Below are 22,822 nucleotides of genomic sequence, written 5' to 3' on the forward strand. Positions count from 1 at the left end.
AGTGGTTCAAGCAACGGATGGAAGCCTTGAATGGCTGGTAGACTGCCTGGAAGAATGTGTGAATCAGTAACAAAAACAGTGAAGGGTGGGGGTGGGGAATAGGTTACAAGAAATCTTGAAGGCCATGCTAAAGGCTTACCCTGTGGCTACAAAGGAAGCCTTTAAAGGTCTGGAGAGAGTAGTCACTCAGCCTTGTCTTTAAAGATAATTATAGTCCTTTCAAAAGGAGTCGGTAGCCTCTTTTTCATGTCACCCAAGTGGATCAGTTGAGAAATGCTGTCCAAGGTATTTGGTCTTTTGCCTTTTGATCCTGTAATGGGTGGAGCTTCAAAATTTTATCTGAAATCTGGGAACTTAGAGTATAGGAGGCTCAGAGGTCCATTCTTATTTTTTTAATACTGTCACCTTTGTCATTACGATGCTTCATTAGGATGGCAAAATTTATTCAGATTTCTGCCTTCATGAATGTTTAAGCTGTACAATAGAATTTTCTTTTAGAAATCTTCATTTCAGTAGTTAACTGAGACTCTATTGAAAGGTCCAGCAAACCACTATGAAAGTAAATTATACCTTAAAGAAAAGGTTGATTAAAAGAAATAGTTAATTAAAAAGTATTAATTGTACAGTGCCTCACCTAACACCTGACCTCAAGTAAGTACTCCACAAATGGTCTCGATTATTAATATTGCCAACAGACCAAGAATTATTTGAGACAGGAATCTGTCTCATTCATCTGGATCTCCAGAATATCTCGTCTCCCATTCTCACCTGATGACTAACTCGATAGCCGTCATTTGGGTTGTCTCTGGCCAGCCTCAGCTCTTAGGTTGGTCTGGGAAACAAAAAAATCAGTATGAATCAGGGAAACAGAGACCATAGGAGCAACAGAAGAGAACATCACGGGCATAGAAAACAAAAACTTTCAAATGGATCACATACAATTGGTTAGTGATAGGTTTTACTGGTGATTTTTTAACCATCACAATGCAGGGACATTGTCACATTCATGGCTGTGACCTCAGTGCCTGAAACGATGCCTGGCACATAATAGGTACTCATTAAAAAGTGGAATTCGAGATTGCTCTTTGTGAATTCTTATTCCATGCCAAGCGCAGTGCCACTTGTTAGATTTCTGATTCTTGCAAGTGCTCTGAAGAGGAGCTGGTATAATTTCCATGTCACAGAAGAAAACGGGGGCTCAGGTGTTTGGATTTTTTCCTATGGACAAGTTGTTTCCCTTGTAAATGGCCATATCAGGATTTGAACTCCACTGAGTTTGCCTCTGAAGCCCATGCCATTTCTACTATTCCATTTTGCTGGACAAGAAAGCACAATTTGTGGATTTCAGACTCTGTTATCTTGTAAAGGCAAACCACTTACCTTTTCTGGACATCAGTTCCCTTACTATAAGCCACCTCAGTTCTTGTCCAGCAATAAAATGATATAGTACTTAGTGCCCAGCTCATGGTCTAGGGGTTAAATATCAGTGACAGGACAAGGTGGGAATCTGCAGTTGAGATCCAGGCATGATCATAACATGGTTGTGTACATGGGGGAGGAGAGGGAGCAGGAAGCCAGGGGAGGAATAATAAAATGAAGCAAGGGTAGTAAAATGTCTGCATATTAATTTTGTATTATTAATAATAAGACCATTATGGGTGGGTACGCAGGTGTTCTGTTGTCTTACTGTAATGAAAGATTTCACGATCTAAAAAAATTAAACATAAGGTATCTTGGTCTTGACACATAGCACATGAATGGGGGCATTAAAATAACTGGGCAAATTCCCTTCAAAATGTGCTTCATGAAATCTGTGAACTTAGTCCAACAGGTCAGAATTCTTACAGAGCATGTCACGACAACTCTGGTACTTCAAAAGCTAATGTTCAAAAGAGAATTACAATCTCAGTGCCATCCCATTCCATTTTCATTTTCTGTAGTAATTACAGGCTCAGACCCACCTCCAGTAGGCTGTCTGAGAGAAACTACAGGCAGCTTGAAATTGTCTCAAGGCCTTTAAAGAAAAGTATTATTTTTAATAGTTGATTTTTCCAACATGAAATGTAAGAATTTTAAACATCAATCCACAAGTTTTGTCCATTGTAAATGCCCTGTCACATAGTTTGGTTCTTCCTCATTTTAAGACCCCTTCATTTGGTTCCCAAAATCTATATAAATTTTTAATTTATCAATGAGCTTTTTTCTTAGACATACTAAAGAACATGCGTAATTTGTGAAATGTTAAGACCTGACTTCACAAGTGTTATAAGCCCCCGAAAGCTTGTTGTTCCTGCCCAGGCAGTCCTCAGGGACTCCTTTGGATAGAGACCCTGAGTCACACTGCTTTAAGCACCGGAAGCTCTTTTTTCTCTTACTCATTTTCAGTGGATGTCTTCCAGACCATTCAATGACACACTTCCTGCCGAAACACATTCAGTTGTCACAGCCAGGTTGTCAGCCCAGAGGAACTAACTGGGATGACTGGAGTGTGACACTCTTTGCACATGGTGTACTGTTCACCCTTTTAAAGTATTTGTTCTGCTCAGTGTTCTTAGCCCATTCCCTGAGCTGTGGGTCCAGCATCAATAATGCCAGAACATTCTCATCACCTCAGGAAGGAAGCTGCACCCCTTAGCTGTCACCCTCCTGTTCTCCCCTCCTCCCAGCACTAAGCAACCACTCATCCACTTTCTATCTGTAGATGGTCTGTTCCTGGCATTTCAGAGAAATGGAGTCATACAATATGGGCTCCTGTGTAACTGACTTCACTCACTCAGGGTGTTTTCATGCTTCATCCATGTGGTGGCATGTTTTAGTATTTCATTCCTTCATTCATTTTTATTGCTGAATAATATCCCATTATATGAATAAACTGCATTTTTATCCATTCAGATGGTGGATATTTGGATTATTTCCCTCTTTTTTTTTGGCCATTATGAATAGTGCCACTGTAAACATTCATGTACAAGTTTTGGAATGAAGGTATGTTTTTGTTTGTCTTGCATACACACCTAGGAGTGGCATCTCTGGGCCATGTGGTGACTCTATCAGAAACTATCAGACTGTTTCCAGAGTGGCTGCACCATTGATACTCCCATCATCCTCATCAGCAGTGGTTGTCATCTGACTTCTTAATTATACCCATCCTAGGGGTGTGAAGTCCTATCTCAATGTGGTTTTGATTTGCATTTCCTGCATGACCATGCATTCTTTTTCTGACATCCTTCATGAGCTTTCCTGTCTATGGGGCTAGGGCTGTCACATTTCATTACCACCAGTATGCTTGCCTTACCCAGAGGCCTTTCCTGTCCCCTCTGAAAGCTGCTGTTCATCTACTGTGAGCTGGGACTCCATATGACCCAACTTGTCAGAATTATTAAATGGGTCCTGAATGAGGCCCACCAATAAGTAAGATATGCGCTTGGACTTTGTGACTGCTGACCTAGTGGCTTTGAGATTAATTCTGCTTATAACTAAAATTTTATTTCAAAAAAGGAAAGAAGGGAGGGAGGGAGGAAGAAAGGAAAGCAAGCAGGAGATGAAAGAAGGCAGGAAGCTTGGCCTTCCACTAGCTGTGTGACCGTGGACTTGGCCCCAGGACCCCAGTGTGGGTGCCCCTGCTTCTTGCCTCATGCCTGGACCTGCTTCCCTCCCCCTTCATTTGTCTGCCTGGCAAGCTTTTTTTTTTTTTAACTCTATTAAGGAATTTTTCAGAGACCCAAGAAGGAACAGTATAAGAAACCCCAATCAATAATTACCAGTTTGTCAATCTTGTTTCATCTCTACCTGCTCTCCACTCCTCACTCCCCTCAAACTGGATCCTCTTGAAGCAAATACCAGATAGCATACATTGTCTTTTTTTTCCCCTGGCCAAATGTTCTTTTTTTTTATTAAAGTAAAATTCACAAAACATAAAATTAACCATTTTGAAGTGAACCACCACCTCTGTCTAGTTTGGAAACAGTCTCATCACCGCAAGAGCAGACCACATACCCATTAAGTAGTTGCTCTCCATTCCCCTCTTCTGCTCCTAACCACCATTCTGAGCTCTGTCTCCATAGATTTACCTATTGGGGACATTTCATATAAATGGAATCATCTGATATGTGACCTTTTGTGTCTGGCCACTTTCACTTAGCATGTTTTCAGTCATTCCGAGTCACCCATTCTGTGTCATCACTTCCTTTTCATGGCTGAGTGATACTCTACTATGTGGATAGACCATATGTTGGTTATCCATCGTCAGCTGATGGACATTTGGGTTGTCTCCACCTTTTGGCTATTGCGAATCATGCTGCTGCTATGAACATGGGTATACATGTCCTCATTTGAGAACCTGTTTTCAATTCTGGGGTAATCACCCAGGAGCAGAATTGACTTGTGTTATGTGGTAATTCTGTGTATAACTTTTTGGGGACTGACGTGGCCTCTTCTCTGACCTGCCCTGACCTCCCACATTCAGGTGACCCCTTTTTGCTGCTGTTACTGCATATGCCTCACTGTGCAGCTGCCTGGTTTATGTGTGATTCTCCTGCACCACATCCCTGAGCCCTCTTTCTGGAAACACCCTGCCCCAGTCTCGCTCCCCATAGTTCAAGTGGAACTAATCCCCTCATGACCCCTGCTCAAGAGAAGGGCAAGTGGTCCAAGTCAGAGTCAGTGCTGAGGCTCTTGCTGGCTGCTTTGGGAGAAAGGGCCTCTTCTCCCTAGGTTTGCTATCTCCAAAGACCCTACATATCCCAAGCTGCCAGGAGGCCACCTTGCCTAAGCATGAAGTTGAGAAGGAGACAGGCAAAGCCAGGTCATGGGGATGAGAGACAGAGTCCTGAAGAGACCAGTTTGACTCCTGGATGCAGCCATGCTTGGAGCCACTTCATCTCTTGAACGTCCAGGTGTCATGAGCCAGTAAATTCTCTTTATTGCTGAAGCTGTTTGACTTGGATTTTGTCACTTGCAGTGAGGAGACACATGTGGTGATGGACTCCTGAGGCATTTCCTGTCAATACCCTCCCTTCCAGAACCACACCTCCACTCATTGCTGCCATGCTCTGTAACCAGGAGTCACCATATTCTCAGTCTGGGAATGTAGAGCTTGGGACCAGAGAGCAGGTCGGTCCTCGCTCTGGAGTCACAGGAACAGGCAACCATGGAGTTGGTGAGTGAGAGCTGTCAGCAGAGAGGTGCAGGCAGGTGGGGAGAGAAGAGGCAGGGCCCTGACCCCACTGCTCCCAGCTGGCCGCCCAGGTCTGATCATGCAAGACAGGCCAGTATACTTCCAACTAGTCCCCTTTCTTCACCCAATCTGATTCAGGTTGTATTTCTGTAACTTTTCTATTCATGTGTCTCTCACAAGCTCTTTAAAACACAAACCACTTCATATTCACTTCTGTGTCCTTAAACAGCAGCATGGCACTCTGACATTTCTGATGGGACACTTGCATGGACCCATAACTGACTTTATGCTGAGTACTCACCCATTCTAGGGGCTGTGCTGTTACCTGTCCAACCCTCCACTGTCCCTGCTAGATGACTGGTAGGTGGAACAATCTACAAAAACAGTTTCATATCCCAATCTAATGTGAATGGTATTTTGCTGATGAAGCCAGAGAGATGTGGGGTCTTACTAAGGTAAGCCAAGTAGAAAATGGTGGAGTTGATTGGCAAGGTGAGGCCATGGGTTTTAGATGCAAGAGAAGAGGAAGGGGAGAGGGAAGTCTTGAAAGAGAGCCTCAGGCTTGCCCTTCTGCCCTCTGCTCAGTGGACACTGAGAGCAGAGGTGGCCCAGGCTCCAGAGGTGTAACAGACCCACCAGGGCCCAGCGGAATTGCTACAGTTCACAGTAGGGCCACCCCGCCGCTCTCCACCAGGCTCAGCCCAGATGGGTCACAACACCTCTGCCATCCCTCCACCCAGAGCACCTGGACAGAACCACAGAGCACCCTGAGGGCCTGGTTTGTCCTGTGAAGCCCTGATGGTCAGCACAGAGAAGGGCAGTGGGTACCTGGGGAAATGTCTCTGTGAGGTCTCACGGAGTGGTCAGAGCAGACCTCCTGCCTTCTGGGTCCACACTGCACACCCAGCTCCCTGGTGCCATCTGGTAGAGGTCCGCACACTGTTATGGGTGGGCCCCTAGAAGAATCTGCTCACTCTCACACGCTTTAAAGATGGCAGCATGAAAGGTGAGACAGAGGCCTCCTTCTAAAACCGCATATAATATGAAAATATAATTAATACAACTAATCCTGAAAGAGCAACAGGAAAGAAGGCTGCGCCAGACTGCATACATCTGGAGAAAAGAGCAGACCTCACCGAACGGGGTAATGTACCAAAGCTGTGGCCCTGTGGGACCCAAGCCCTTCCCCCACCCCAGCCCACCAGCAGGAGGAAGAGAAATGGAGTGGGGAGGGAGTGGAGGCCTGGGACTGCTAAATACCTAACTCCAGAGATCTGCTCTGGGAGCACAAACCTACATTTCACAGTGCTTACATGGTACTCTCGTGATGAGGGGGTTGGAAAGCAAGAAGGCAGAATTCCTGGAGAGACTGAGATTCCAGCCGTGTATGGAAAGCAGGGATCCATATCTGGCTGCTCTGGGACAAAAGAAAGGCGGGCACTCTGAGAGACTTTCTAACACTGAAAGGGCTGCTAAAGGGGCAAGGATTGCACAGAGCTTACTGCTCAGGAGAAAGGACAGGTAGACAAAATTGTCCAGGTGCACTCTGCCCAGCAGGTTGGGAGCTTTCACGATCTTCAGGCGCTCCACTCAGTGGCCAGCTACACAGCTCCAAGGCCCCCCACAGTGATACACAGCCTGCTGCGCCATCCTCCCAGTCAGCCCGCACCTGGCTTGCAAACCGGCAAACCCTGCTGTGGCATCAGGCCAGCCAGAGGGAAGCCCTGCCTACAACAGCTACAAACGCAAGGCATTGAGGCTTATACCTGTGTGCTCGGCCCACTTGTTCTGGCAGTCAAGACAGGCATAGCAACCAGAAAGCAAGAAACAGCTCTTTCCTCCCCCCATGCACCAAAACCGCTCCAGGGGCTGAGCAGCCCCAGGGATTAGAGCTTCTGGGCACCAGAGGAGACCACATACAAATATGAAACATCAAATGAACTTGATTCAACAGACAGAGGCAAATGAAACTGATCTCATGAATCTTCCTGAAAGAGATTTCAAAACAAAAATCATAAACATGCTCATGGAGGCACACAAAAATATTCAAGAACTCAGGAATGAATTCCAATTCCAGTCAGAGATCCAATCATTATGGAACATAGTATCAGAAATGAAACATACAAAAGAAGGTTTTAAAAGCAGATTATATATGGTGGAGGAGACGATAAATTAAGTAGAAATTAGAGAAGAGGAATACAAAGAAGCTGAGGCACAGAGAGATAAAAGGATCTCTAAGAATGAAAGAATATTGAGAGAACTGTGTGACCAATCCAAATGGAACAATATTTGTATTATAGGGGTACCAGAAGAAAAAGAGAGGGAAAAAGGGATAGAAAGTGTCTTTGAGGAGGTAATTGCTGAAAACTTCCCCAGTCTGGGGAAGGAGATAGTCTCTCAGGCCATGGAAGTGCGCAGATCTCCTAACACAAGGGACCCAAGGAAGACAACACCAAGGCATATAATAGTTAAAATGGCAAAGATCAAGGATAAGGACAGACTATTGAAAGCAGCCAGAGAGAGAAAAAAGGTCACATACAAAAGAAAGCCCATCAGGCTATCATCAGACTTCTCAGCAGAAACCTCACAGGCCAGAAGGGAGTGGCATGGTATATTTAATGCAATGAAGCAGAAGGGCCGGGAACCAAGATTACTTTATCCGGCAAGATTATCATTTAAATCTGAAGGAGGGAATAAACAATTTCCAGATAAGCAAAAGCTGAGAGAATTTACCTCCCACCAACCATCTCTACAGTGTATTTTGAAGGGACTGCTATAGATGGAAGTGTTCTTAAGGTTTAATAGCAGTCACCAGAGGTAATAAAACCACAGTAAAGAAAGTAGAACAGTTAATTACTAGGCAAATACAAACTTAAATCAACTACCCCTAAAGTCAGTCAAGGGATAGACAAAGAGTACAGAATATGATTCATAACATACAAAGAATGGAGGAGGAAGAAAAAGGAGGAGAAAAAAGAACCTTTAGATTGTGTTTGTAATAGCATACTGAGTGAGTTAAGTTAAATTCTTAGATAGTAAGGAAGTTAACCTCGAACCTTTGGTAACCATGAATCTAAAGCCTGCAATGACAATAAGTACATACTTATTGATAATCACCCTAAATGTAAATGGTATGAATGCACCAATCAAACGACATAGAGTCACTGAATGGATAAAAACACAAGACCCATCTATATGCTGCCTAAAGAGACTCACTTTAAACCCAAAGACATACACAGACTAAAAGTGAAGGGATGGAAAAAGATATTTCATGCAACTAATAAGGAGAAAAAAGCAGGTGTTGCAGTACTTGTATCAGACAAAATAGACTTCAAAAGAAAGAAAGTCACAAGAGACAAAGGACATTACATAATGATAAAGGGGTCAACCCAACAAGAAGATATAACCATTATAAATATGCACCCAACAAAGGATCACCTACATATATGAAACAAATACTAACAATTAAAAGGGAAAATAGAATGCAATGCATTCATTCTAGGAGACTTCAACACTCCACTCACTCCAAAGGACAGATCAACCACACAGAAAATAAGTAAGTAGACAGGCACTGAACAACACATTAGAACAAATGGCCTAACAAACATCTACAGAACTTTACACCCAAAAGCAGCAGGATACACATTCTTCTCAAGTGCACATGGAACATTTTCAAGAATAGATCATATACTAGGCCACAAAAAGAGCCTCAGTGAATTTAAAAAGATTGAAATTGTACCAACCAGCTTCTCAGACCACAAATGTATGAAACTAGAAATAACACAAAGAAAATGAAAAATCCCTCTAACACATGGAGACTCCAAAACATGCTCCTAAATAACCAATGGATCAATGACCAAATAAAAAGACACCAAGCAATTTATAGAGGCAAATGACAACAACAATACAACACCAGAAAATCTGTGGGATGCAGCGAAGGCCATGCTAAGAGGGAAGTATATTGCAATACAGGCCTACCTCAGGAAAGAAGAACAAGCCCATATAAACAGTGTAAACTCACAATTAATGAAACTAGAAAAAGAACAAATGAGGCCCAAAGTCAGTAGGAGGAGGAACTTAATAAAGATTAGAGCAGAAATAAATAAAATTGAGAAGAATAAATAGAGAATCAATGAAATCAGGGCTGGTTCTTCAAGAAAAATAAACAAAATAGATAAACCACTAGCCAGACTTAACCAAGAAAAAAAGAGAGTCTACACACATAAACAGAATCAGAAATGAGAAGGGGAAAATCAGTACAGACACCACAGAAATACAAAGAATTATTAGAGAATACTATGAAAAATTATATGCTAATGAACTGGATAACTTAGAAGAAATGGACAACTTTCTAGAAAAATACAATCTACCAAGGCTGACCCAGAAAGAAACAGAAAATCTTAATAGACCAATTACTAGCAACAAAATTGAATTGGTAATCAAAAAACTATCTAAGAATAAAACCCTGGACTAGATGGCTTTACCGCTGAATTTTATCAAACATCTAGTGAAGATCTAATACCCATCCTCCTCAAACTTTTCCAAAAAGTAAAAGAAGAGGGAATACTTCCAAACTCATTCTATGAGGCCAGCATCACTCTAATACCAAAACCAGGCAAAGACACCACAATAAAAGAAAATTACAGGCCAACATCCCTGATGAACATAGATGCAGAAATACTCAACAAAATATCAGCAAACTGAATTCAAAAATATATCAAAAAGGTCATCCACCATGATCAAGTAGGATTTATTCCAGGGATGCAAGGATGGTATAATATTAGAAAATTCATCAACATCATCCACTACATCAACAAAAAGAAGGACAAAACCACATGATCATCTCCATAGATGCCAAAAAAGCATTTGACAAAATTCAACATCCATTCATGATAAAAATTCTCAACAAAATGGGTACAGAGGGCAAGTACCTCAACATAATAAAGGCCATACATGACAAACCCACAGCCAACATCATATTTAACAGTGAGAAGCTGAAAGCCTTTCCTTTAAGATCGGGAACAAGACAAGGATGCCCACTTTCTCCACTTTTGTTCAACATAGTTATGAAGGTCCTCGCCACAGCAATCAGACAACACAAAGAAATAAAGGGCATCCAGACTGGTAAGGAAGAAGTTAAACTGTCACTGTTTGCAGATGACATGATATTGTACATAAAAAATCCTAAAGAATCCACTCCAAAACTACTAGATCTAATATCTGAATTCAGCAAAATTGCAAGATACAAAATTAATATGCAGAAATCTGTTGCATTCCTATACACTAATGATGAACTAGCAGAAAGAGAAATCAGAAAAACAATTCCATTCACAATTGCATCAAAAAGAATAAAATACCTAGGAAGAAACCTAACCAAAGAAGTGAAACACCTATACTCTGACAACTACAAGACACTCATGAGAGAAATTAAAGAAGATACCAATAAATGGAAACACATCCCGTGCTCATGGATAGGAAGAATTAATATTGTCAAAATGGCCATCCTGCCTAAAGCAATCTACAGATTCAATGCAATTCCTATCAAAATACCAACAGCATTCTTCAATAAAGTAGAGCAAATAGTTTTAAAATTCATATGAAACCACAAAAGACCCCGAATAGCCAATGCAATCCTGAGAAGGAAAAATAAAGCTGGGGGGATTATGCTCCCCAACTTCAAGCTCTACTAGAAAGCCACAGTAATCAAGACAATTTGGTACTGGCTCAAGAACAGAACAAAAGAACAATGGAACAGATTACAGAGTCTGGATATAAATCCAACCATATATGGTCAATAAATATATGATAAAGGAGCCTTGGACATACAATGGGGAAGTGACAGCCTCTTTCAACAGCTGGTGTTGGCAAAACTGGACAGCTACATGTAAGAGAATGAAACTCGATCATTGTCTAACCCCATACATAAAAGTAAATTGGAAATGGATCAAAGACCTGAATAAAAGTTATGAAACCATAAAACTCTTAGAAAAAAACATAGGCAAAAATCTCTTGGACATAAACATGAGTGACTTCTTCATGAACATATTTCCTCAGGCAAGGGAAACAAAAGCAAAAATGAACAGGTGGGACTATATCAAGCTGAAAAGCTTTTGTACAGCAAAGGACACTATCAATAGAACAAAAAGGTATCCTACAGTATGGGAGAATATATTCATAAATGACAGATACGATAAAGGGTTGACATCCAAAATATATAAAGAGCTCACACACCTCAACAAACAAAAAGCAAATAATCCAATTAAAAAATGGGCAGAGGAGCTGAACAGACAGTTCTCCAAAGAAGAAATTCAGATGGCCAAAAGACACATGAAAAGATGCTCCACATCGCTTGTCATCAGAGAAATGCAAATTAAAACCACAATGAGATATCACCTCACACCAGTAAGGATCGCCACCATCCAAAAGACAACAACAAATGTTGGTGAGGTTGTGGAGAAAGGGGAACCCTCCTACACTGCTGGTGGGAATGTAAATTAGTTCAACCATTGTGGAAAGCAGTATGGAGGTTCCTCAAAATGCTCAAAATAAAAATACCATTTGACCCAGGAATTCCACTCCTAGGAATTTACCCTAAGAATGCAGCAGCCCAATTTGAAAGATATATGCACCCCTATGTTTATCGCAGCTCTATTCACAATAGCCAAGAAATGGAAGCAACCTAAGTGTCCATCAGTAGATGAGTGGATAAAGAATATGTGGTACATATACACAATGGAATATTATTCAGCCATAAGAAGAAAACAAATCCTACCATTTGCAACAGCGTGGGAATGAGCTAGAGGGTATTATGCTCAGTGAAATAAGTCAGGAGGAGAAAGACAAGTGCGAAATGATTTCCCTCACTTGTGGAGAATAAGAACGAAGCAAAAGTGAAGGAACCAAACAGCAGCAGACTCACAGACTCCAACAATGAACTAGCGGTTACCAAAGGGGAGGAATGTGGGAGGGCGGGTGGGTAGGGAGGGAGAAGGGGATTGAGGGGTATTATATTTAGTTCACATGGTGTGGGGAATCAGGGGGAAGACAGTGTAGCACGGAGAAGGCAAATACCAAATCTGTGACATCTTACTACACTGATGGACAGTGACTGCATTGGGGTGTGGGTGGGGACTTGAAAATACAGGTGAATGTAGTAATCACATTGTTTCTCATGTGAAACATTCACAAGAGTGTATATCAATAATACCTTAATTAAAAAATTGACATCTACAAGGTATTAAAGTTTAAGCAGATGCGAAGGACTTCTTTCTGGGATATACTTTCTGGGATATTTTAAATATTGACATTGTCATGTTAAACTGTTTCATCACTCTTTGTAACACATCTAGTGAATCTGTATAACAGAGCAATGGATACCCACCATCATGCTTATGAAAAGTACACAAATGAACTCTTGTTTATTAATAAGGTTTCCCTCTTTTTTTTTTTCCTCTTTGAAACTTGTGTTCAATTCCTCTGCCTCAAGAGTGGGTAGAGCTCGGGGGTAGAGCATTTGACTGCAGATCAACCCCACAAAGTTTTAACTTAACATAATACATTCCTATGCCTAAAAGTGTCTTGCTGAGCATACCAGCCTACTCTGTAGCAAAAACTCTGGATGTAAACTGAAGTTTAAAAAATTTTTTAATTTTCTGTGTCCATAAGCCACTAAGTATTTGAAAAATGATAGTCTCGAAAGTTATTATTACAAACATTGTAAGTATGCAGTTAATCAAAGCAATATAAATATATTGCAAATGTTGATAGGTACTTACTAAGCAAAATGTTATTAGAATGCATTTTTAATGAGTTGATTGGATTTCCCCCATTTGTGTACCACTGGGTAATTATTCCTCATTACTATAAGGAGACAGCGCCAGTCTCTTCTTCCTTGTTATCATTTTTACAGGCATAAGCACTGAGAAGTCTTGTCACATAAATAAGCAATGGAAAAAGAAAAAAAAGCAGTATTGGAGCAATGTCATTCAATTATTTTGACTGCCTTTGAGTTTTATGCCTAAAACCAATAGTAATCCGCCATCAAGAATTATTTATTTTGTTGCAGCTAGGTAATAGGTACATGAGGGTTCATTATTCTAGCTCCCTTGCTTTTGTTTATGTTCGCATTTTCTATAGTAAAAGTTAAAGAAATGGTGTTTAATCTCTATTCCTTAACAAGAGGATTGGGCATTCCTGCAACTTTGTTGCAAGCAAAAAACTGAAACTACTCAGCTGGCAAAGGGATTTGTCCCCCAGGCTTTGGATCCTTTCTTCCTCTCCAGACCCAGAGCTGGACTTGCAACTGGCCTTTTGCTGGCCTCAGGCTGAGGGACATTTGCCTTTCTTTCCCAACGCAAGAATCTGCTTTCTCAAGAAGTCACTGCCCCATTTGAAGACATTGGTGCCTGACTGTGATGGACACTTGCTCAAAGGCCTGGGGAAATGGGTCAGAGCAAGAGGGATGAAAGACAGACTCCGTCACAGATGCAGGTGCATTCTCTGCCCCCTCCAGCCTCTCCATGTGCCCTGCCCAGAACCTGGCACCTCTCAGTGGAGAGGGCCTGGGACCTGCCTAGGTCATGCCGTTAAGAAGGGTGAGGCGGGAACTCTATGTCCATCCTTTCCAAACTACTTCAGCCCAGGAAAGCATAGCAGATAAATTTCAATTAAAATTGGACAATTAAATGTGATCCTGCAGTGGATCCCAGATTTGGGAGGGACCTCCTGGGTCACTTGGCAATTGACAGTTGGCTAGAAAAGACTTCCTGGGACAACTGGCAATATTTGAATACGGTTTTTCAGATTAAATAATAGTATTGCATCATGATTGAATCACCTGATCTCAAAAACTGCTGTGGTTGTGAAACAAAATGGTACTGTTCTTGGGAAATACACACTGAAGGGTTTAGGGGTTCAAGGGACACCACTTGAGCAACTTACTCTCTGATACTCGGAGGAGGACTTGGATATGTAGGAAGCCGGTAAGAATGCTAAAACTCGGTGAATCTGTGTTAAGATGTGATCCGAGGTTGTCGGCACTATTCTCACAACTTTTCTGTAAACTGAAATTATTGAAAAACTCTGACGCGGCAAACCTCGTCTCTGTCGCCGCCCGGTGGCTGCTGCGGGAAGCGCACCCTTCAGGTCCGGGACCTTTAAACTGCCCGCCTTAGACAGCGGCTCCCGACGTCCCTCTGTCCAGCCTCCCGCCCAGGGCGTACCTGGCTGTGCCTGTTTGATTTCTCTGCATGTTGAGGTCCGTCTGTCTCTGTGAACGTCTGCAGGCACATATCTTGTGCAACCGAAGTGAAGTCACATTAGTCTTGGTTTGAAAGGAGCCAGAATTCCAGAGCTTCCAACCCAGGTGCTTTATACAGTTAGGGAAACTGAAGCCCAGAAAGGGCAAGCGATGGAGCGTGAGTAGAACCAGACTTCTTACCTCCGTTTTTTCTCCGCAGGCGGCTGGCCAAGCCCCACTGTCTCTTAATTGGATTGGACTCTCAAATTCGCTCCTCTAAGGTCTAGGCTCCCTCAGGCCGCTCTCTGACCTCATCCCCCCAACTTCCCGTGTGCCTCCACCCACTGGCCGCAAACCCAACCCTCCGGACACATTCTCATCTCCCGGCCCCGCCTGCAGTCCCTCTGTCCAGATCCCCCACCTTTCAGGGGCCTTCGGTGCCCACCGCTACGCGAGCCCCCCACCCCACACAGTTTCCACCTTTGTGCAATCGTCATTTATGCTTGTTGCTGTGCACCCCGTTTCCTCCGCTGGGATGAGGGCTCCTGTGACCAGGACCCTGTCTGTCTGGTCCCGGCTGTGTCCACAGTGCCCGGCACAGAGCGTGGGCTTTGGCGAGGGCAGGAAGGTTTGTCCCTGGTTCCTTTATTCCCCAGCTATGCTCCCAGCTGACCATCCACGAGGGCGTGTCCCCTCCCTGGGCATCTGTGGCTTCTGAGGGGCTCTAGGCCCCCAGGGGGAGCGCCGGGGGTTAGCAAATGGCGGCCCTGCCCTCTGGGGACCGCATGCTGCACGAGTTCTGCACCGCCAGAGAGGCCGGCGCCGCAGCACCACCCTGCGGAGCGAGGGGCGCCGAGGCTTGGGACGACCCCGGGTGAGCAGCGGCAGAGCCCCGGCCCAGTGCCCGGCGCGTGCCTCCGCTGCCAAGCCTGGAGGCACCGCAGGCTGCCCCCCGCCGCCGCAGGCGGGCAGGCGCGAGCGGAGGGTCCCACCCGGGACGCGAGCGGGGGCGGAGCCGCAGCGGCCGCGTTTCCGGCCGAGGGGACCCGAGCGGGAACCGACCGGCCCTCAGGGCCGGCTCCCTCCCCGTAAGTCCCCAGCGCCGACCCCTCGAGCCTCGCATGGGGAGCGGGAGCTTCTAAAAACTTATTAGAAATTGAGATATACCTCGCATTGAGAAATGGACAGATCTCAAATGTGAAGTCTGATGAATTTTTACACATTTCTACCCTGTCACTGACTTTCAGGACAAGACGGAACAGTCCCCGCTCCCCAGAAAATACCCTGGTGACCCTTCCTAGTCAACCTCTCCCCCAAGCCCATTCTGTCTGTTCCTTTTTTTTCTTTTTTTCCTGTCCCTACAGCTTTGCCTTCTCCAGAATGTGGTATTACTGGAATCATACAGCAGGGAGACCTTTGAATCTGGGTTTGAGGTCCATCCATGTGGGTATCAGTTCATTCCTTTTTTTTCCCATTATATGGCTGCTCCTCCACTAGTTTATCTGTCCATCACCTGTGGGCCGTTTGGGTTGTTTCCAGGTCAAGACAACTATTAATAGAGTTGCTGTAACATTTGTTTATGCGTTTATGGACATATGTTTTTCTTTAATTTCTATACCTAGGAGTGGGATTACAGGGTTGTGGGTCTTTTCTGACTTCCAAAGAAACTACTAAGTGGCTTTCCAGAGTAGCTGCACTATTTCTTTCTCTCTCTCTCTCACACACACACACACCCAGCCATGTATGAGGGTATTGCTCTGCATCCTTGTCAATACTTGGTGTTCACTCTTAAATTTCAGCCACTCAAGTGGGTGTGGAGTCGTCTCAAGAAATTGTTTATTGACTTAGCAAACCAACAAACACCCAGAGCACCCCACCTTCAGGAAGTCCCCATGGTTTCCCAACCTGCCAGGCAGTATTTAGGTGCAGGTAGGGGTCCTGGGGCCAGAGTCAGCCTGGGTGCTGGCCCTAGGTGGACAGATACCTGTTCCCACAGTCCCTAGGACTGAGCTGCCGTAAGCCTGCCTGTGCTGAGGTCCTTTTCAGGCACCCAGCCCCAGGGGAAGGAGCTGGCACTGAGACCCCAGGTCAAAAGGGATGGGGTTGGTTATCAACCTGTGTCCTACCAGCTCAGCCACTCAGTCTCCCTGTCAAACAAGGAGCCTGTCTTAGTCCACTTGGGCTGCTGCATCAGGATACCAAAGACTGCGTGGTTGATAAACAACAGATATCTGTTCCTCAGCTGTGGAGGCTGGGAAGTCAAAGATCAAAGCACCAGTGGATTTGGTGTCTGGAGAGCCCACTTTTTAGATTGTGCATGGCTGTCTTTTCGATGCATCTCCACAGGGCAGAAGAGACAAGGGAGCTCTCTGGGGTCTCTGTTATAAGGGCACTGACCCTATTCATGAGGGCTCCACCTTCACAAAGCCCTCTCACAGGCCCCACCTTGTAACACCAGCACATTGGGGGTTAGGATTTAATGTGAATTTGGGAGGGACACATTTAGACTATAGAAGAGCCTCTGGAAGAATCATTGACAGATGGGGAAATAAGGGCATGAGCACAGGTGCACTTGCCAGGCAGGTAGGCCTCATGGCTGGACCACTGGGGGCCACCAGCTGAGTCCATGGGACACCAGGAGGCCCAGCTCTGCCTCTGAAGCCCCTCATGACCTGAGTTTTAGAAGATGGGGAGGTGGTGCTAGGAGGGGCCTGCTTGCCTGCCTTCAACAAATCTTTATTGTACACCTACTGTATGCCGGGCATGGTCTGGCACAGGGCACACGGACTGCCCCTGCCTTGGTGAAGGTCACAGTCTAATGGGAGAGCTGGATGACAACCCCACTCTGGGGAGGGCCTCTCTGAAGGGACGACTCGAGTGATAAGAAAGCATCAGCCCTGGGGAGACTGGGGAAAGGCGGGAGCAGGCAGGAGCAGCACAGACTCAGGGCTGCAGGTGGGGACAGGCTTAGTGCACACAACAGTGAGGTGGCCAGTGCTGCTGCGCAGAGCAGAGGGAGCCCAGGGGCCCAGGTGGTGCCTTAACTTCGGCTGTCATGATGATGCACCATGCTTAACAAAAATGTCTTTCCTCAAAGTTCTGGATGGGATGGCAGAAGTCCACAGTCAAAGTGTGGGCAGGTTTGGTTTTCTCTGAGGCCTCTCTCCTTGGCCTGCAGGTGGCAACCTCCTCACTTGGTACCTCACACCATCTCTCCTGTGTGTGTGCGTGTCTGCATCCTAATCTAATCTTATAAGGACACTAGTCCTGTTGGACCAAGGCCCACCCACATGACTTCATTTAACCTAATCACCTCTTAAAAGGTTCTACCTCCAAATATAGCCACATTCTAACCGTGCTTGGGGTTAAGACTTCAACATACGAATCTGTGGGGACACAGTTCAGCTCATAATGGGTAGAGTTTGCTCTCAAGGAGATGGGAGCCTGGGAGTGCTGAGCAAGAAGAGACAAGATCTGATTTGCAGGTTAATCAGATCCCTCTGGTGCCAAGGACCAGAGAAGAACAGATGAGGGGGCGAGGCAGGGAGACCAGCAAGGAGACTACGGCAATGGTCCAGACTAGAAGCTGCTGGCTGGACCTGGCTGGTAGGGTCTGCAGGGATAAAGGACTCAGACTGCTGTGTTGGGGAGGTTGGGCGAGCAGTTTTCCAGAAGGGTCAATGTTGGGGGGTTGTGGGGGAGAAGAGGCCGGTGCAGTATAGAGAGGAAAGAGGAGCAGAGGAGTAAGAGGGATGGGGATGAGAGGCCTGATCCTTCCAGAATGATTCCTCATCCACTGAGTACCTACTGTGTGCAGCTAGCCCCACATTCCAGAGGCGATAACCCAGAGCACAGGGCGTGCTGACTCAGACCTTCTGCTCCTCCGGCCCTTCCTCCTTCCTCCTGGCAGCAGAGCCTGACCCCCACTTGGACAAACATCTTGTGGCCATTTCCGCCTCGCCTGCCTGGAGCCCCCGCCTGGCCTGAACAAACACTCGAGACCTGTGCTTCCGGCCTCAGCTCTGGGAAAAGCCCAAGCAAGGGCCGTTGAGGTCGCCCTGGAGGGAAGTGGGAAGGATGAGGCTCAGGTTCCTGCCCGGTCTTCCGCCTGCCCTGGGAGCCTCCTGCTGCTTCTAGAGCCACCAGCACAGCACTTGGGCTTCAGTGCCCCATCAGTAAAATGGGCCTAATCACACCACCTCACAGGACTGTAGGGAGATGGACAGATTGACCTGGCACCGCAGGGCAGTGACGCGAGCCTAGGGGCTGTGAGAGGCGTTGGGGTGTGTGGCTCCCACAGACTCCCCAAGGGACGACAGCACCCAGAGGGGCCAGATTTTACCTTCCCTCTTGGGGCCTCCCCATTCTTTTCCCGTTTTCTGAAGTGTCCCATGGGGCTGCACTTCCAGTATTGGGTCCCTGTCAGAGATAAGGAACCAGGCAGGGGGTGGGGGCCAAGAGGACATTCCTGACAATGTAAAATTTGTGAAAATGGTTGACTGTGAGGGATGAGGTGAGCTCCCCATCTTAGAAGTGTGAGCAGAGACGCTGCTGAATGCACAGGGCCACCTTGCCAACATTGATCACCTCCCTATCAGTTGCTCCTAGAACTTTTGAATGGTGGTGTGAACTGTGCAAGCTGGGGGGCCTGGGGTCAGAAAGAACTGGGTTCCAATCCCAGCTCTGCTGGGTGACCAGCCCCCCCCCCCCATTTTGCAGATGTGAAAGGGAGGCTGCTCAGGATCTAAGTGATCAGGCAGAGCTGCACAGAAGTGTCTGCCCACTCATGGCTAAGGGGACCTGGTCTCCTTTCTCCACCTCACTGGGGGGCCAGGATGGCCCACCATTCAACCCCCCCTAGTTGAAAGCTTTGCCAGATAAAGCTTCTCCAGCTGGGGTTTGATTTTGATTTTGTTTTTCTCAGGCAGGATCCAGGAACGGAAACAATGGAATTAATGTTTAAGGTTTTTTTCTTCTTTGGAGCAGTTACTCCTCATCTGAGGGCTGTGGGGTTGGATTCCTACCTCGCCTTCCAGACTTGGGAGGAGCCACCAGGAGAGGATGGGCGTGGGTGGAGGAGGTCAGGGAGGGGAGGGCTGCGGAAGGGTGGGGGAGGTCTAGGCAGTGCCAGCAGCAGGGATGCAGTGGTATGAACCTTCCTGCCTCTGTGTCTTTGTCCCTCCATCGATGCCTGTCCCTGCTGATGTCCCCTGTGTCTCCTTGACATCAGGCATCACCTCGTCCAGGAAGCCCTCCTTGACCTCCTCAAGCAGAGCTAAACTGGTGTCAGCACCTTCCTGCTCTCATCAACCTAGGCTCCATCATCCACCATGGACTGGTCATACTGATTTACAACTCTCTCCTCTGCGTGAGGCTCCAAGCTCAGCACGGGGCCTAAAGATGGCCCTCAGCTGCCTCCAGCATGGAAATGTGGGCCTGTCCCTGCCCGGTGGTCCTCGGGGTCAGCTCGAAGGTTTTGGTTTGGGAGGGGGCAGGCAGTTGGGGAGAAAGTAGAGGGAGAGTCAGACTCAGGGGGGTAACGGGGTCAGGGTGTGGGACACAGACACGAAGTGGATGTGAATGGGACAGCACGCAAGGGCTGGACTCCAAACTCCAACAACCCTGGTTGGGTGACTAGACCGTTCCTCCCGGGTCTCAGTTTCCTTCTCTGTAAAAGGCGGGTAACAGCACCACCTGGTGGAACTAACTTGAACAGCCCCTGCACGGGGCCTAGAGGTCACCTTGCAGGTGCTTTAGCAAGGGCAGAGCAAAAGTAGTGGAGTCTCTTGGCTGGAAGGGTCTAGGACATGCAGGCAAAAAGCAGAGCCCCGGACCGCCAATCCCATCCGCCACTCAGCTATTGGTGCTAAAAATAGTGCAACCACCCCCTCCTGCTTCCTCCCAGCATCCTCGGTGAGGAGCCAGGGGTAAGCAAATTATGGGCAGGGGGCACTGAATCCTGGGGGATTTGCAAATATCGCTGGGGCTGCAGTATTTAAGAGCCTTTTCTGAGGCTGCTCACTCAGCCTCTCGGCCCCTCCGCAATCAGGCAGGACAGCGCTGGGTGGGCATGAGGGCATCCCGGAACCCCACTGAAGGCCTTGAGTTTCCGTGAGGAGAGAGGGACGGCGATGGGAGGAGAGGAGGCAGAGGCGACATCTGGAAGAACACCTGTAGCTCTCTGGAGGGAAAATAAACAGGGGGGCTGCCTGTGCACCCCAACTCACAGAGACTGGGCGCCACACAGGCGATTATGGTCCCGCCCACCCATACACATGCGCATAGCGACCACCACGGCCCACACTTACGCAGCAAGTACTGCGTGCATGCCCAGAGTTAATGTTCCTTGACAACCAGGAGAAACTGAGGCACAGTGGAGGGCAGTGACTTGCCTCAATGCAAGTCACTTTTTTTTTTGCAGGGAGCCTGCGAACCACCAGGTGAGGCCCGCCCTGGAAGTTGTTGTGGGGGGTTAGGGGGCTGCAAGCTTCTCTGAGCCTAGTCCCCACCGTGGAATAAAGCTGTGTCTCCCCCTCTGGCCTGTGGGGAGGCGACGGGGCCTGGGCTGGCCTGAGGCAGTGAGTACCCCCATCAGAGACCCGGGACCCCACCATCATTCACTTTGCGGGCCCAGATGCTCATTTGGCTTCCGAGTCCCTGCAAAAGTCCGTCAGAACCGACATTCCCCAGCCACGGCTTTTGTGCCATGATTATATTTAACATAAATAATATACGTTCTTCGAGGAAACTTAACAAAATTCAGACACAAAGGAACAATTTCAACCACCACCCCACCCCAAACCAGCAAGGCATCAGAGAGGAATTCTGCCTGATTCTGCCCCTCCCTGACCCTGTGACCCCCAGGGTCACAGCCTCCATGTGTGCAGCTGCGCTGCTAAGCCCAGGTCTTGGGGCTGGAGCTCAGGCCATGGAGGCCCTTGGTTTGCTTTAGGGCAGGAGGTGCCTAGCTCTGCCCATAGGTGCTGGGGGAGAAGTGAGACTGGAGGGGCAGAGATGGGGCTGGCATGGGCCTGGCTGAGGAAGTGAGAATGCCCCACCTCTGACAGGACTGCCCGCAGCGGGCCAGTGCCACTCCATGTCCAGGCAGAGGTTCTCAGATGGTGTCCCCGCCACCCAGACCAAACCATCCCTAGGCTCCCTGGAGCCCAGGCTGTGATGCAGGGTGGAGGTGATCCCCTGGCTGAAGGAGCCTCAGACCCCTGACTTTAACCCTGCCTGGTCCGCCAAGCCTCTTAAGCAAGGACAGATAAATCAAAGCCAGGCATTGGGGGTACTTGACTGGCCCTGTTTTCAGGTAATGACTGAGCTGGGACTACAACCCTGCCTGCTACAGTCAGAGCCTCAGACACCTGAGACAGACCTTCCTTGGTGGCTGCTTCTGGGCCAGTTCTGATGTCCCCTGAGTCCCCTGGAGTCACAGTCACACAAAGCTGGTTTCAAATCCCACACCACCCTCTCTGCTGATGTGGCCTAGGCAAGCCCTTGCCTCTTTTTGGCCTGTAAAATGGGGCCAGTGAAACCATATACTCATGTGAAGACAATGACATTAGTGCAGCCGCACTGTTGAGGGGCTCAGGATGGGTGTCAGTTGGGTTGGAGGTTTGGGTGTGTGTTCACTGCTCTGCACTGGTGGACCCCAGGTGTGGCAGGACAATGGCTGGGTGGCTGCATCTGTGTTGACCTCATCGGCTTCCGCTGGGGCCCCACAAGGCTGCCTGTTTTGCTGGGGAGAGGGTCTCCCCTCCTATCCTCTTCCTCCAAGCCTCCTTCCTGCTTCCCTAGGCGCGGGCCCTTACGTCCAGGCACTCATCAATCGCACCCAAGGTGCTGAGCTTCCAGCAGTCTTTCTCAGGCCTGACTCACTTCCTGTTTCCGGGATCTGGAAATAGCTTCCCCTGGATGCTGGGCAGGCATGGGGTGGGGGTTCCCTCCCCAGACAGCTGCTGCATGTCTCCTACAGTGTGCCCCCACCCAGGCCTGCACATCCACCACTAACTACCCAAGTCTGTGTCCTCTTGGGCACCGAACCAGCCCCAAAGTCCACTCCTTGCTCATTTAGGGAAATAGGAGCATGTCCCCCGAGTGAGGGCCTGGCCCTGGGGCAGCAGCATGAACACGACAGATGAAGACCTGCCCTTGAGGCATCTGCTTGTGTGCTGGGAGCACTGTGCAGGGAGGGCGCCAGGGTATCTGATCACCAGTGAGCTGTGCGAGGAAGCAGGAGGGCCAGCTACCTGGTGGTGGGAGCAGTGGGAGCGCATGCGCACAGGAGCAGGGCCAGTGGCCACACAGTCTGGGGACCGGGACAAAGGGGCAAATTTTTCCCCAAGAGCTTTTTGCAGGGTTTCATTTCATGTTGGAGAACAACATGAACAGATTTGCAATTTGAA

The 22,822-nt window shown here is 47.3% G+C and overlaps 1 protein-coding gene and 1 long non-coding RNA gene across 2 annotated transcripts in view; one reads left to right on the forward strand and one right to left on the reverse strand.

Moving 5' to 3' along the window:
• TMCC1 (transmembrane and coiled-coil domain family 1) overlaps nucleotides 1-3,379 on the forward strand; it is a 343,299-nt gene extending 339,920 nt beyond the window's left edge. Inside the window, exon 6 of the mRNA XM_036911435.2 lies at nucleotides 3,016-3,379. Coding sequence (XP_036767330.1) covers nucleotides 3,016-3,042 — 27 coding nt within the window. The 3' untranslated portion in view covers nucleotides 3,043-3,379. The remainder of the gene's footprint in view (nucleotides 1-3,015) is intronic.
• LOC130684661 (uncharacterized) lies at nucleotides 317-15,966 on the reverse strand. Its single transcript, XR_008999032.1, has 3 exons — nucleotides 14,892-15,966; nucleotides 14,395-14,559; nucleotides 317-1,316 (listed from the first exon to the last, which is right to left on the reverse strand). It is a non-coding gene; the product is annotated as an uncharacterized LOC130684661 (long non-coding RNA).
• Nucleotides 15,967-22,822: the final 6,856 nt, after the last annotated feature.

Source organism: Manis pentadactyla, chromosome 1 (assembly GCF_030020395.1).
Source record: "Manis pentadactyla isolate mManPen7 chromosome 1, mManPen7.hap1, whole genome shotgun sequence".
NCBI classification, from domain to species: Eukaryota; Metazoa; Chordata; class Mammalia; order Pholidota; family Manidae; genus Manis; species Manis pentadactyla.